The sequence below is a fragment of the Loxodonta africana genome, chromosome 9 (genome assembly GCF_030014295.1).
Source record: "Loxodonta africana isolate mLoxAfr1 chromosome 9, mLoxAfr1.hap2, whole genome shotgun sequence".
In the NCBI taxonomy this organism is placed as follows: Eukaryota; Metazoa; Chordata; class Mammalia; order Proboscidea; family Elephantidae; genus Loxodonta; species Loxodonta africana.
The window spans coordinates 43,650,883-43,667,290 of NC_087350.1; the positions used below are offsets into that span (position 1 = coordinate 43,650,883).

The 16,408-nt window shown below is 39.5% G+C and overlaps 1 protein-coding gene across 7 annotated transcripts in view; it reads left to right on the forward strand.

The window, feature by feature from the left end:
- The window catches only part of MED27 (mediator complex subunit 27), a 230,786-nt gene that overhangs the window by 132,205 nt on the left and 82,173 nt on the right, over positions 1-16,408 (forward strand). The window contains exon 4 of one of the 7 annotated variants that reach the window (XR_010322984.1): positions 563-721. The exons of 5 other annotated variants lie outside the window; for them this stretch is intronic. Coding sequence is in view for 1 of the 2 variants with exons in the window: in XM_010587550.3 (XP_010585852.1) it covers positions 563-590 (28 nt within the window). In the remaining variant the exon portion in view is untranslated. Of the gene's footprint in view, positions 1-562; positions 811-16,408 lie in introns of those variants that run through there. One more of the 7 variants, XM_010587550.3, reaches the window with a different exon arrangement.

Genomic DNA, 16,408 nt, shown 5'->3' on the forward strand with positions numbered 1-16,408 from the left:
CTCATTTAGATCAGAACAGACCTCTCTAATGGCACATTTCTCTTGTTTCCCAGAACTGTAGCAGGAATAATTCCATTCGTAATTAGACAGGTGTCGGGTTTTAACCCTGAATGCCTCTACAGGCGGTCATTTCCTATCCTCCGCTGGCAGCCTCCACACTTTGCTAGCAGTTCTTCCAGTTGTGAAGTTTTGCCTAATATTTAACGTTAGTGTTCCCTGCTGTAACTCTCTTATTATTCTCATCGACTGAGAATAATTGATCTGTCTTCACTCAGCAACTTCCATTTGCATGTTTTAGGAGAAACTGTGCCATCTCTCTCATCTTTGTTCTCCCCTTGTTGTTAAGGCTTCTTTGTGTACCTTGTTTTCCAAAAGAATTACAGCTTCGGTTCATCTTCTTATGCACACCCTCTAATTTGTCATCACTTTGTTATCATTCACGTTGGTATTTGCACCTGTATTTAACAAAATGGATTATCTCTCATTTCACTTGGAATCCTCTGTGTGAATACAATTCCAAGCAATTGACTCTAATACCATTGCCTTTTTGACTCGTTCACAGTGTGATTCACTACAGTCCTGTTTGCTGAAGACAACTGAGCAAGAGAGAGACTGACTTTTGACTTTGCTCCACCATCGTGAGCTATGTCCCCAACTCTTGAACAGTGTGCCCTGCCCACTGAAATATTGCGTGTCTTTTTCCCTCCTCCCCCCATCACAGGTCAGAACTCACGTTACAGTCTTCGTGGGGTAGGTGCCTATGGTGATATTTAGACCATTAAATGGAGCGATTGATATGACGCAACTGAATCTGAGTTATGGCTGTGTCTGTTAAATTGTGGCAGATCTTCTGTTTAGAAAAGTGGGTGTCTGAAATTTAAGGACCTGGATACTTATACTTCTGGCATCTATTTCTAAAGCCGTTACCATTTAAATAATCATTTTTATCTATTCTATTTTGAGATCCTCAACTGACAGACATATTAGGTATGTACCCTGTAATTACACATGCCCTCTGAGCATCCTTCTCAGCCACATTAGGGCAACCTATTCAGCTACAGTAAATGTTCATTTGTGAAGTCTAGTGGGCAGAGTCCTTCTTGTAAATTTTCTTCATTGCAAAATTGCCATTTCCTGGGGTTCTTGTTAAGATGCTGATCTTAAGTCCATGTTTAAGATTCGGTTGCAGTAGTCCTTTACAATGCCAAGTTTCATCAGAAATTTCTAGTAATGCCCTCCCCCTCATAGTGGCAAAGACAATTGTGTTTACGCCCAAACTGTATTGGGAATAGTTCTTCTATTAAAATACTGAGATTTTACTTAAAACCCAGTAAGTATAGTAGATCAAAATAATCTACAAAGTTAAGGAATGGGAAGTTCTGATTAATTGAATTTTCTAGAATAATTACCACATGTACCAGTCAAAGATGGACAGTTTTTAAAGCTCTTAACTATAATTGCTTCCTTGTACAGATAGTAAGCTCTTTAAAACTGTGTATTGTATTGAAATTGAACCAAAAGGAACCTTAGAAATCATCCAGGCCAAAGAAAGGAGATAGAAACCAGAAGGAATAAGTGGCTTGCCCACTATGGCCCTATGAGTGTATAGGAGAGCCAGGCTCTTTCCATGCCTACTCCAGGATTTTCTCAACCAAACACTGCCCTGTATGTTCTGGACATTGCTTTCTTTTGGGTTGAGGTGAAGTGATGGAGAAAACAGTTTTAAAAGGACCCAGTTACGTGGATTCTGTGTGAGAGTTTAATGTACCAACTTAAAAAATAGCATGATCATCATCACCACCTACTATTACTAACCAAAAAACCAAACCCTTTGCCCTTGAGTCGATTCCAACTCATAGAGACCCTATAGGATGGAGTAGGACTATCCCATAGTGTTCCCAAGGAGCGCCTGGTGGAATTGAACTGCCAACCTTTTGGGTAGCAGCTGTAGCTCTTAACCACTATGCCACCAGGGTTTCAGCTATTATGAGAATATGCTATATACTGGGCAATCTGCTAAGTTCTTCACATGCATTAAGTCGTTTAATCTTCAAAACCAACCTCTGAAAGATACTATTATTATCCTCATTTTCAAGATGAGGATTGAGGCCAGGTAATTTGCCTCATGCTTAGTAGAGCTGGTACTTGAACCCAGGCATTTAGACTCCTGATCCTCGTAATCTAAACTACAGCGTTACCTTCCTGGCTTATTAATTGTTCCCTTTCAACATGGAGAGAAAGTACTGTATTTCTGTTCAAAAATTGTTTTCAGGGAAATATGTTGCTTCAGTAGTGATTTATAGCTCTAAATATATCCAAAGTGTTTTCCATATTCAGATGCATGTGAAACTCTTAATAGTCCAGATGGGCAAACAAGGAGGCCAGAAGGCCTTCATGGCATGAAGTCGCCCTGCTGAAATTGTACAGCTATGGACAGCGCTCAGCATGTGGAGTCTGCCTGTCCTCTCTAGCCATCTAGGAGCGGAGTCATGTTAGTTTTCACCCATGTCGTAAAGACCTCAGATGAGAAAACAGTAATGATTGTAAAACTGGGCTTTGTGCCTGAGCCTTTCAGGACTATATTTCCACAGTGTGTATCATAACATTGCTACAGTTCCTCGTTTGGTTGAGAGCTGTGGTAGAGCTCATGGTTTTCCAAACCAGCCTGGAGATCAAAGCATACTATATTCTTATCAGTTTAGGTATCTAAGGGGATCCTGTCTCTTGCCTTGTCTCCCGAAGACTTTTTAAAAACCACTTAATTTGACTCTCATTCCATAATACTTGGGATTAGTGCAGCGGATTTGATACATGTTGCAAGAATATTTTTGTCTTTTAAAAGCAACTTTATTAAAATAACTTACATAAAGTTCAATGAGTTTTGACAAATGTATGTATCTGTATAAACACCACTCAAATAAGATAAGAAAACGATTTCATTGTCCCAGAAGTTCCCTTTTCTAATCATTCCACCCTCAGCCCTTGCCCCAGGCAAATTCTGATCTCCTGTCACTCTAGATTAGATTGGTCTTTTTCAGAGTTTTGTATACTGCACATGAAAGTATATTTTGTTTCTCACTTATTTTTCTCACCATATGTTTTTGAGGTTTATCCAAGTTGTACATATATGAGTAGTTCATTCTTTTTTAATTGTGTAGTAATCAGTATATGGATATACCACTATGTGTTATCCGTTTACCTGTTCATAGACATGTGGGTTGTTTCTGGGTTTGGAGTATCATGAATAAAACTGCTATGAACATTGTGAACAAGTCTTTGTGTAGACTGTGTTTTTATTCCTCTGAGATAAATACCTAGGAGTGAAATAGCTGAATCATATGGTAATTGTATGTTGACTTTTGTAAGAAACTGTCAAATGGTTTTCCAAGGTGTCCATACCATTTTATACTCTGCGAGCAGCACATGCAAGTTCTGCTTGCTCTGCATCCTCCCCAACATTCGGTATTTTTAACCCCTTTAAAGGTGGTACAGGGAATTTTGGAGCCAGCGCCATGTATGCCACGGGCTTTAGGAAAGCCATTTTACTTTCTATGGAGTAGGCCCTCCTCCCTCTACTCAGATTGCACATTCCCAAACACCCACACCAGTGTAGTCAGCTCCAGGATGATTGATCACCCGTAGCCTTTTCTTCATGGTATTGCTGACCGACACACACTGGTCCCTCCTAGGATGTGTGTCCATTTCTGCTGTCTTTATTAGCTCCAGATGAATGACTGAAGACCATTTCCTTAATATTTGAAGCTGAAGCTTTATTTAGAAAAAAATATATATATATATCATTTACCAATACAAGCAAACCCCTTTGAAACTAAGCCGTTTAATTGCCTGCTTTACTGGTGTTTCCTAAACTCACTCATTCATAAGTCGCCTATAGAATTTTTTTGCGATAACCTTCAGCCACCCGTTCTTTTATTTGCATAATATTTTTCTTTAAATAAACTGACTTTCAAAATTTAGCCTTGTTCTAATCAGTGATGTAAAAATCACAGGTTTTATTTGCTAATTATATTTTTTTCTATATACATATATATTGGAATGAAAAATGTTCTTAAAATCATCTCATGTACCATTTTGTGAGTATGTATGTCACACTTCGGAAACCTTGGTTGCATAGTGGTTAAGTGCTACAGCTGCTAACCAAAATGTCAGCAGTTGGAATCCGCCAGGCGCTTCTTGGAAACTCTATGGGGCAGTTCTGCTCTGTCCTATAGGGTCACTATGAGTCGGAGTCGACTCAACGGCACTGGGTTTTTAGGGTATGTCACACTTTGGAAATTGTTAGTCTGGGGCAAATATGAACTTTCCGGTGAATTTAGTTAGATGATGAAGCATACGACCGCTTGGCAGTAGCCTGAAAGAGAATGCTCTGTACCTGCAGTTCGGAGGTGCTAGGGCACTTTAAGAAGAAAGGAGAAATAAGTGGAGTGGAATAGGAGACTGGGGTAACTGTTTCTTAGTGAGGCAGTTCCTTTCATTATAATTCCATTTTTCTGTTTGAACATCATGAATTTCAAAACTGGCCACAGCTACAGTTAAAAGCACTCAGGAAATATTAATAAAATGAATGTTGTTGAATTAAATAAGCAGATTATATAAAGTTTGATTTAGTTACCGGTTTAAAATATTCGTATCACTATTACCCTACATTAATTTAAGTAATTTAAAGTTTCCCATGTTTCTTGTGTTAGCAGGTGTAATTACAGGGTTGGTGTTTTAATATCATGTGTTCCATTGGGGAAGAATCTTTTATTATTCTGAGAGGAGACTTTAACAAGGGGATTATTTTCAGTTTGAAGAGACTTTAATAAAGTGACTGTTTCCAAAGGTGCAGGCAGGGCAGGGAAACCACACAGGAGTAGTGCAGTACCCTAGGCGAGTAACAGTGGCCAGAGCTCTTACTATCCCTTGTGCCTTCGGGGAGGAAATGGTTACTAGAACCCAGAGTAGGAGAGAGAGCTCCTGACAAAGCTATCATGAAGGATGCAGCAAGTTCCTGGTAACTTTGCTGGTGGAATAAATATCTTGACCTCACGCCCCTTCTACCTTCCACATCTGTCAGTGCCTCCCTTCAGCCAAGCCCAGACAGAAGCCAGAGGGGAAGCGAGCCTTTGGTTCAGCCTGTTGGGGGGCAGAACAGAGGAAATGGTCTGTCTGGGGTGGGGGGTGATATCACTTTGGTCATACCCCTACTAATGCTCTTTCTGTAGGGGCAAGGGCATGTTGAGAAACAGTGAACATAAAACATCCCCATTTCTACAGCTGGTCACAAGGCCTAAGTTAGTAGTCATACTGACTTCTGCCAATACATAGTCCATGTTTTCCTTACCCTCTGCTGCCGGTCCTTCAGTTGAGTAGATCTGACTGTTGGGATGAAATAAACCTTCATCACTGTAGAATTGGAGTCCTTGGTGCCTTGTTGTTAAGTTGTCACAGCCCATCCTCAATGACCCCTGACCTCGTGTTTCTCCTGCCCTCTGAATCTCTGACTGATGCCTACCATTAACCAAACTCAACTAGAAGCCAGAGGACAAAAAGCCATGTTGATACAGTCCATGCGTAGGTCAGCCTCCTGAGGTACAGTGTGAGAAGAGTGGAAAGGTAGATATGGAGGGGCAAATGAAAGATATTCCCCATAGACCCCTTTCTAGAAGCCAAATCTGTTCACTCCAGTCCATTTCCGTACTAAGTCATGTTTCAAGATGAGCAACAGTTTTTCCTCTTTCCTCTCTGCCTTCATTTGAAAATTACGAGAAGAGCATTCCTTACTAACTGAAATGTAGTGATGTGTTAAAATGAGCAGGAAACTTGAAAAACATTCCTGTCATTAACCTTATCCTTCAAGCAGTTTTTAGTACTGTGATTGACTTACCGAGGTTTTGTATTCCTCTAGACTTGAAGCAAAAGGTCCTACCTAACCTTTTTCTTCAGAAAATGTAATATTCACACACATAATAAGAACAGCTAATATTATTAATTGCTTATGCGCTAAATGCTTGACATGTATTTCCTCTTTGAATTCTTATGATCATATGGAGAAAATAATATTTTGTCCTTATTTTACAGATGAGGAAGCCAAAGCTTAGAGAGGTTAAAGTAACTGGCTTAAAATGCAGGGACAGAGCAAGAATGGGAGCATCCAGGTCTGTGTTTTTCCCTAAGCCACAGTCTCAGATTCTAGGAGTTCACGTGCAAGTTTTGTTTGCCAAATATCTATTGAGCACTTGCTGTATGCCAGACAGCATGCTAGGGGCAGAGGGTATGACAGGGAACACGATGGACCCTTCTTTCCCCTCGTGGAGTTTTCTTTCCAGTGCGAAACGTTAACATCTGGTCAGTCACCAGATGTGTGGGTGTATCTTGTGATTTGTGCTGTGAAGGACAAGGAAGGATGCCATGAGTGATGGTAACTGAACTGTTTTTCATTTTAGGGCCTTGAAGAAGGCTTCTCTCCCAAAGGGACTGTACACAGAGACCCGAAGGGGATTAGATTAGAAGTGACTAGTTGGGGGCTAAGAATTCCAGGCAGAGGGAACATATGTGTGAAACCCCTGGAGTTCTAGACAGGAGACCCTGCCCGAAGAGTCTGGTTGTGTTTCAGTTACTTTCCACTTGTCCTTATTTCATTTCTGCCATGTAACCCAATTGGCCAGTATCAATACCGTCAGGAAGTGAGAAGGCAAGGAAACAACTTCACTAGGTCGATAAACTCTCTTGGATGACATTTTCTGGTTTAGAATTTTTTACTTTTTGTAGAAGAAACAGTTATAAAACAGAGTTCTGTTTGCTCTGTGATTCTTATTTAGCTTTGATTCATCCTGTTTAGATCAGCCCAATTCGTCAAATGTTAATTGAATGCCTATTCTGTGCAAAATCATTGCAGGGACTGGAGGTGTGTTGGTCTCAGTCTCCTTCGTGGAGGTGGTTGTCTGATGAGGGAAAAAAGTAAAACAAAATTAGTGTCACACAAATATTTGTCCCAGGAAGGGGGGACAAAAGAGTTTTGCAGTTTCCTGAAATCTGTTGACCATTTCTGACTACTAGTATGCATTTGCTTAATGCATTGTTATGACTAAAACAAGTTACATGTTCAATGATTCTTATTTACTTTGGCATTTCTGTTTGTGAAATCCGCCATGTATGTTCCCGGGGACATTAAAATATCAAATGGAAATGAAATCTTGTTCTACATATGTACAGCAAGCTCTGAATTACTGGAACGGATCATCACATTAAAAAACCAAAAAACCGAACCCAATGCTGTCGAGTTGATTCTGACTCATCCAAAAAAAAAAGACAAACCAAACCTATTGCCATCGCGTTGATTCCCCCTCGTAGTGACCCTGTAGGTCAGAGTAGTACTGCCCCACTGGGTTTCCAAGAAGCACCTGGTGGATTCAAACTGCTGACCTCTTGGTTAGTAGCCATAGCTCTTAACCACTATGCCGCCAGGGTTTCCATTCCAACTCATAAAAAAAAAAAACTGCCAAAAAACCAAAACCAAACCCATTACAGTCTAGTTGATTCCAACTCACAGCAACCCTATAGGACGGAGTAGAACTGCCCCATAGGGTTTTCAAGGCTGTAAATCTTTATAGAAGCAGACTGTCACATCTTTCTCCTGTGAAGCAGCTGATGGGTTTGAACTGCCGACCTTTCGGTTAGCAGCTGAGCACTTTAACCACTGCACCACCTGGGCCTCTTAAAACACTGCCTACGAACGCTATTAATAGACCAGTGGGCATACAGTAATCACAGTCCTCAGCTGTAGCTGTGGGGTGGGAAGGAAAGCTGTTGGACTTTGGGGAAGGGGGTGCCGCTTTCTAACACGCGTTGCCTGTCCCAGCCAGCTCCCTGGTTGAATGTCCGAAGTGCAGGGTTTCCTTTCCCAAGGCGTGAACTGTAGAGTCTCAGTTCACCCACTCTTCACTGCCCACCTGAGCCCTGAGTGTCACTGCACAAGATCTGACAGAGAGGACTGGTTTAATAATGATTGTTGATTGGTGTTGCTGGAAAGCTCAATATGGGTGCTTTTGTTGTTGAGTTTTTTTTTTTTCCTTTAACATGTAAGGGCTTGCAAAGGAGGTAGCTTGTTGAGTGAAATTGTAATTCTTCCCCAAGCCTCTAATACATCGTTTAAATGTTTTAGGGCAAACTGGGGCCCACAAGGTATCAGAGTAAATTTGTAATGCCAGAAGAATGAATTTTAGGAACCATCTATCTCTTAGTTGTTAATATAAAATAAAATGGAAAAAAAATTTTGCTCTTTCATCCCTTTCTCTTATCTACCAACTTTGCACATGAATTGAGAATCAAAAATCTAAGCAGGAGAACTTAAGGAAATTTAACTTAGTTGTCCTTTTTCTTTGGAGGCAAACCTTTTGCTTTGAAGGAAAGTGGCTTTTAGCAAATGAATTATAAAGCCCCATTAGGGTGAGGCTGCCTTCGTCATCATTGTGTCCCTAGGATCCATAGGCTGTGAATAGATATTTATTGAATGGTTTGAAAGAAAAAATCATAAACTGATTTTGTTACTGTGCTACCAAAAAACCTTCTCAGGTGTTCTGTAAATCCAAGGAATGTCAAAAGTGAAATCTGCTTTTTCCATGGAATCCTCACAGACCTATTAAAAACACTGTGATGCAAACGCAAGCCCTGGAATGGGGAATCCAGAGTTGTAGGTTCTAGGCTTAGCTCTGTTCTGTTACCTTGGGCAGGTCGCTTAACCTCTTTTTTTTTTTTTTGGTTCTCATAAAATGGGAGTTTTATACCTGCCCTGCTTATTTCTCAAAGTTGGCTTGAGGTCTAATGAGGATGCAAAAGTGCTTTGAAAACTGGAAAACAATGATAGTTTCCTCGTTCAACCAGTAATTTCCTGAACCAGAAAGTACAGGCTAGGGGCCCACCCCTTGCCATGTAATTCTCACAGAATGCCTACTGTGGGCCAGCTAATACAGTTGTTTTCTATCTTTAGTACTTAATATTGTTCTCTGACAACAGCTATTGTTTGTTGACGATTGAAGGAACTGATAAATATTTATTAATAGATAAAACTCCTTAGCTTTCTGTATCATGCTGAATTACATGTAAGAAGAATTCAGTTTTCACACAGCTATTTGCCAAGTGTCCTAGTTCGTGCCAAACCTGTGAACTTACTGGGATGCTTGACACCTGGCAGGAAGAAAGAAGGCAGGCAGATTTGTTTATATGTTTTAGTATGTGGTGGGTCTTTGTACATTTATTTCAACTTTTGGAAATGTAAGGGTAGCTTTTGTTTGCTTGGCCTGTAGTCCTCCTAACTTCTTTTAAGGTAATATATTCACATAGTTCAAAATCCATAAATTACTCAGAACAGGGTAAAGCTCTCCCCCTACTTCTATGGCCAGTCCACTGTCCCTGGAAACAACTCCGTCCAATCTTGACAGCCCTGCCTGCTTAGGTGGTCAGCTTCCACACAGAGATTTTGACGTTTTTGAGTATCTTTTTTTTTGTTGGAAGGTAGGCAGCCAGATGGGTAGAGGTGTGAAAGGACTATGGTGAGAGATGGTATAGAAATCTGAGCAAGTACTCTTACTTCTCTCTGGAGTATATTTAGTCTTGTATTTTAATGTAGAGCTTAGAAAGTACTTTTAGTTTTTTTGAGAGAATAATCAGAAGTCTTTGACAAACACAGTAGTTATTTTACAAATCCAAGAAACGAGCAAGTTTGACCTAAGTTTCCAGTCCTCTTTCTTAAGCATATTGAGATTGATGGTTGTAGTTGCAGCCAATCTCATTCTCACAAAGTAGTTAAACAAACCCCCTTCTGTTTCCACCCACTATCAAAGTCCACTCAGTCTCATTCTGGATAGATATGGAGAAAGATCTTATTTTCAGATCATGCAAATGACTCTATCTTTGGTATCTACTGGGCATTACTCTTTCTCCAAAAAAGGTGGTTTATTAATATATGCATTCCTAATTTTTAGATTTTTGTGTGGGTGGAGAAAATGAACAGCATGTATCTTACACACTGTGTGGGGTAAATGCTATTTCAATCCGATTTGAGCTGCTAAGCATCACACTAACATGGGATCACTGGCTGGCATCCAGTTTTTTTTTTTTTTTTTTTTTTTTGAGAAGGGGTCAGACTTGAGAGAACTAAGCCATCTGTTCAGCAAATTATTTTTAGGCTTTACTAACAAATAGTTGGTAATATTTTTTAATGTGTAGTGTAAAAAATTAATGTTTTATAAAATCGGTATCTTTAGAAATGCCTTCCACGTTCTGTTTTCTTATCATTTTGGCATTATAATCCCAATTTGGTAGCACACTTCTTTGTACTAATGTTTTGCAGAATTAATTAGTTCAGTAAAAGCAACATTTTAAAACTGGCACGTCAATAATGCAGTGCAGTTCTTTAGAAGGCTCTTCTAAAAGGCATTGAGTTTCTACTAAAACAGATGCTGGATTTTGTGGATGCATATTAAGCTGTAAGACTGTGAGGGATCTCTGCTCCTTTCTTTGAGGTTTGTTTTGTGGAGCCCTCTGGTTGCTGCTGTTAGTGACTTTTAATGGCTAATGTAATAAAGTTTCCAACACCTCAAATCATCTGCTAAAAAAAGAACTTTTCATTTTAATTGTTTCATAACTGCCCAATTTGGGCCTACATGGCTTACTTTCAATGTACTGTCTACTGATCCAGCAAATATTTAAGGAGTTCCTACTGTGTGCCAGGCATTGTGATGAAATACTGGGGATTCTGCAGTGGAGGCAGTCATACAATCCCTTAGAGAGTGTTTTTGGAGAGAGAGACTTTAAACAAATGATTGCTCAAATAATTGTTTAATTACAGATGTGACAGGAGCTACAAAGATAATTAAAAGTACCTTAAAGATAGACTGGGATGCACTGATTGACCTGGGAGAGCTTCAAGGAATACTTCCCTGAGAAAGTGCCATTTAATCTCAAACTCGAAGACTTTAAGCATGAGTGGGAATTTCCTGGGTATGGAGATGGAAGTGACTTTGAAAAGAATCTTCCAGGAGGAAGATGCAGAATGTGTGCAGTATGCAAGGTAGGGTGAGCCTGCCCAGAGTTGAAGATCAGATGAGGCTGGAGCGATAGCAGCATCTGGACTGAATGAAACATGTCCTTGGCCCTGTTGATGACTTGAGACTTGAGTTCAGCACCAAGCTGTGCCATAGGCAATGATGCAGATTTGTGGGACTCTTTCTTCCATTTGAAGCAAGGGGCTTTTCTAAAGTGTGGCTGATACGGCTGTGGAGTCAGATGACCTCTGAGGTCATAGAAACAGGCACTTGACTTTTTTGGGAAAGATTGGTTGACAGTGAGAGGCAGTTGTTTAATAACAGACAAGCAAAACAAAAAAAACTAACCTTGGACTCTATTATGGAAGTATGAATAAGATGACCATAACCAGAATATTATATACCAGCCACTTCAGATATGTTCATCTTTAGGCAACACACACACTTTTATTTTTTCCAAAATGAAAATAGCTTTATTACAAAATAAGATTCAGCATTCAGGAAGGAATAAAGAAGGAAAACCCTGATGCCTCGGTTCTAGAATGAGTATAGAGCAGGGATTCTTACTTAACCTGAGAGTCATGAATGGACTCTAAGGGCCTGGAACACCAGAAAAATTGTTTGTAAAATTTTGTGCATATGTGTATTTTAGCTTTCATTATATTCTCAAAGGGATCTTTGATCCAAGAAAGATTAAAAACCATTGATAAAAGATGCCAGAAAGCCTGATAGTCTTTTACCTATTTGCAGAAACCTTCAGGTTTTGGGGGAAATAGATTTCTTGTGTGTTATTTCTCAAGGCTGAATTGGGGTAGTTGGTTAGAGATACTGGTAAGTGGATCTGAAACAGCGCAGCTGTCCAACAGTACAAAGGGCTGCCTTCTGAGGTGCTGAGCTCTGCTGTGGGAGTATTTATGCAGACAGTCTCTTAGAGATGTTGTTCAATTCTTGGATTGGATGAGATGACCTCTGAAGCCCCAATGTTCTCGAATTGTCTGATTAAGGCCATTTAAAGAAGCAGGCAGAGCAACTTGAAGAAAAGCAGAATTCTGGGTTTAAAGGACTTCAGAAACTAATGTTCAAAATCTGAGAATGGTGTGATAGTTTCTGATACAGCAGAGATGCTGAGGTAGTTGAGACTGAAGCTCAGTCCTAAGGAAGCCATTGGAAGCTGCAGGAGGAGTCAGTTGGGTTGCACTGGAACAAATTGGACCAGACAGGATTGAGAGTCTGACTGTAACTGGGGAGCAGTGGAGAGAAACAGGATTCTCTGGTTGCTTATAAGTTCGTTTTCAGCCTGAAAATATTGGTTATGAATTACATTTTTATTTGAATGAGTGATTTCTAGGAGTTGTTTCTAGCCCAGTTCTTAGACCATCAAGGCAGCTCATTGGCCGAGCGCTTCAAGAAGAACCATACAGCTCTCCATTTTCAAAGGGCCTCTGTAATGTAAATAGGAACAGCAATCTTTCCAAGTTATTACCCTGTTAACAGGTTGACAGATAAGTGCAAATTGTGACTCACTGCTCAATTTGGCACTAAATTAATGTTTTTCAGCGCTGCGTCTGCTCAAGTGTAAACTAGTCACCACTGCTGTGTTGCTGCTTGTTTGCCTATATTCAAAAGGTAAAAATTAAAGTAATTGAATCCTGCCACAGAGCAGAGTGTAACATATGGTGGAAGCGTAGGAGGAGAGCGCGCTGTTCCTACCTGTCCTCAGCATCGCAGTAAGAGTGGAACAAACGCGCATTGCGGAGCTGTGTGCAGACTCTGGCGGTGCCTACTGTCTTGGGAGGCAGCATCCTGAGAAGTACTGCCAAGAAGGTGGTACGACAAAAACTACTTCCCATACTAACCCCCATCCTTGGCAAAAAGAAACTGTCGTTTTGTCTCTAGATTTTTAAAGTTCCAAGCTTTCCTTATTTCTGTCAAGTCACTAGTGGTGGTATTGCATTTTGAAGGTTGGGTCTATTTGAAAATGAAATGTTTTGATTTTTGCTTCTAGAATTTAGACATCGTTTTCCTCAAGTTAAAGATGCAGCCGAATTTCTCTTTCTCCTTTTGGCAAATACATAATGTCACCTATAAAAAAAATTGCATCTCCTTTATGTTAGGCATGTGAACGGAAAACAGCCTTCTTAAAGTTCTGTTTTGCTTAATAGAACCTTTAAATTGAGTTTGCTGAGCCCTATCTAAGATGACTGGTTGGAGAAGAAACAACAACAAAAAACTGCCCCAGACCTTTCTACATTTCGCTGCTGTAGCTACAGATATTTTTCCTAGGAACTGTTTTTCTCCTGCCACTACCTTCCCTTACAAGTAAAAATCTCGTAAATAAAGGATTCCAGAAATGGTAAGGAACATGAGTTTTTTGCTCACTTAGATCTCAGGCCCTTACTAAAAGAAAGCAAAAATCAGGTAGTTGGCATGGAATTCTGAAAATGTGCCCACAGAGCTTGATTTCTGGCTATTTGTATGACCTGCAATCATCACTTAATCTACTCATTCCTGTATTTTCCTAGCCTACTAAAGAGACTAGTTTTCCAGAAAGTATTTTGAAGCCTTCAAGGTAAAAGGTGCAAGAGAGCAAATTATGATGTTGCCTTTGTACTGAAGTTCTGCATATTCATTTGCATTCTACTGTCCAGAGCCATGATGGCTATTGATTGAGGATCAGTTCAGAAGACATTGCCCTCCCCTTATTAGCATATACTTAGCAATGCCCTCCATTCACACAGGACAGGGAGTTTTTACTTCCTGCTGAGTCTGAATTAACTGGGTTTACACCAAACACATAGATTTAGAAAAAAAAAAGTGTGTAAATGTAGAAATATTTCCAGTGACTTGGCATAAGCTTTGGCATGAGGTTTGTCCTGTGTCTTCTACCTTTTCAAGAAACACTAGGCAGTAATGAAAAGTAAATTAATTTCCTCCTTCACCTCTTTTATAGCATTTAAGCTTAGAACCAAGGCTGTATGTCATGAAGTTGTAAATCTGGAAGCGGATCACAGGAAATGATGTATGGTGACTTGGTCAGTTTGTTTCTTAGCCATCCAGGGAAGATTGTCTTCTGTACCATTTTAAAAATCTACAGAATGGAGCCTTATGTTTAAGAAATGCCTCATGTTCTTTCTGAGCAAGCTCACTTTTCAGTGCCATGTCCTCATGTTATGGTCCTTTCTAGAAATGAAAGACAAACTTTTGGTATTGAGTTCCTAGTACCCATTGGCATTCTTGAAGAATATCAAAGTCTCCCCGCAGCATTGTTTTCCCCGTAAGCAAATACCCTTCAACGTACCTCCAACTCTTCCTGTTTCTCTCTGCTCTTATTTTCACTGTCAGCATTGTTTACCATTGGGCCTTCTATAGTTTTTCTGCTTTCTTCAGCTCAGAGTTTGAAGCTGCACATAATATTCTTTAATGAAAACTTGATGGGTTAAGCAGTGGGATTACTTTCTGATTTTCATAGCTGATATGTTGCTGTTTACTTTTTAACAAATGGCATTATATTGTCTGCTGTCTCTTACGAGCCCCAGGTTTCTGACTAAAATCTTTTCATGGTGTAAATGGAGAGCTAATCTCCCTCTTTCCCCAAGACAACATACCTTTTATATATTCCTGATTTAATGGACATGTAATTTAATTTGTCATATCCAAGTGGACCAGTCTTTAATAGTTGTGCATCTAATTGGTTATATCCAAATGGAAAAGCCTTAATAAATAGTTTTGCATCTGAGCTATTGTATTTTACATTTCCATTTTCTGAACCAGACCCAACTCTGTTTAGGCTGTGGGTTAGCTTTTTCACAACAGGCCTCCACTGGGAGAGGAATTCACCCTGCTAAGAAAGAGCATCTTTGTAGAATAGGCCCATCATTTATGTAGTAGAACTACCAGTAATAGTAGTTACCATTTTTGAATCCTTAATATGTGCCGGGCACCATGCTAAGTGCTTAACACCAGTTATCGCTATTATTATTAAACCTTGAGAGATATAGGTTCTATTTGGGCCAGAAGAACAGAGGACTCCTTGGAGGGATGTCTCCAAGAAAAAAATGGGACCGATAGATTGCCTGATATACTTCGCTATAACAAGAGAAGTTTTACAGTCAATAGACTGAGTCTGGAAGATGAAATTGTACATAGAAAACTAGTCAAATGAGAATCAAGTCAAAACAGAAATCTAGGAAAAACAGAAAGCAATACAAGTAAATAAATGTACACATGAGCCACTTTGTGGCTCAGCTATTTAAAATATATGCGTAGACTTTAGAACGTAAACATCAAATATTGGTTTAAACAAAAATTGTGATATAACTTGAATTGGTTAGAGTGCAAACATGAAAACATAAGTTACTTCAGGTATTTAAAACAGAGGAATTTAATCCAGGAAATTGGTTGTTCAGATGATTGAGATGAAAATCTAAACAAGAGATAGTGAAGCAACCCAGAGTTTAGTGATGACGGGAAGCTGTTGCCACCCTAAGGCCGGAAGGACAAAGAGATGAGACTGTGTTACTGGAGCCCAGTGACCAGGAAGATGGAAGAGCTAAATTCTGATCTTCTGTAGGAGCAAACCAATCAGTTATGCCTAAAAATGAAAAATCAGGAACTAGCATTAAAAACAGATTTAGGATATAGAGGTGAATACCAAAAGAAATCACTAACAAACGGTCACCTCTAGTGTGCAGAGATCAGAACCTTATACTGCTGATAAGAATGTAAAATGGTACAAGAGTTGTGGAAAACAGTGTAGTGATTCCTCAAAAAATTGAAAATAGAACTACATATCATCCAGGAATTATACTCCTAGGTATATGCCCTAAGATCCTAAAAGTAACGACACAGACGTATGTACACTTACGTTCATAGCAGCACTATTCATAATAGCAAAAAGGTAAAAACTACCTAAGTATCCATCAACAGATGAATGAACAAACAATGTGGTACTTACATGCAATGGAATATTACTCAGCTATAAAGAGAAATGAAGTCCTGATACATGCTGCAACATGGATGAACCTCAAAGACATTATGAAGTAAGTCAATCAGAAGGGCAAATACTGTAAGACCTCACTTAGATGACAAGAATAGGTAAAAATATAGAGACCAGTGGTTATTAGTGGTTACCTGAGGCAGGAATAGAGGGAATTGTTCTCTAGAAAGTAGTGAGTTTACATCTGTTGTGATGGGAAAATTTGTATCACTTAAAGGTAATGGTTACACAACTTGACTAATATAACTGATATCACGAAGTTGTACACAAGAAAAAGGGTGAAATGGCAAATGTGCTGTACATAATTTTACAACAAAAACTGTAACCAAAAAAGAAAGAGGATATACTTAATGGAATTAGTTCT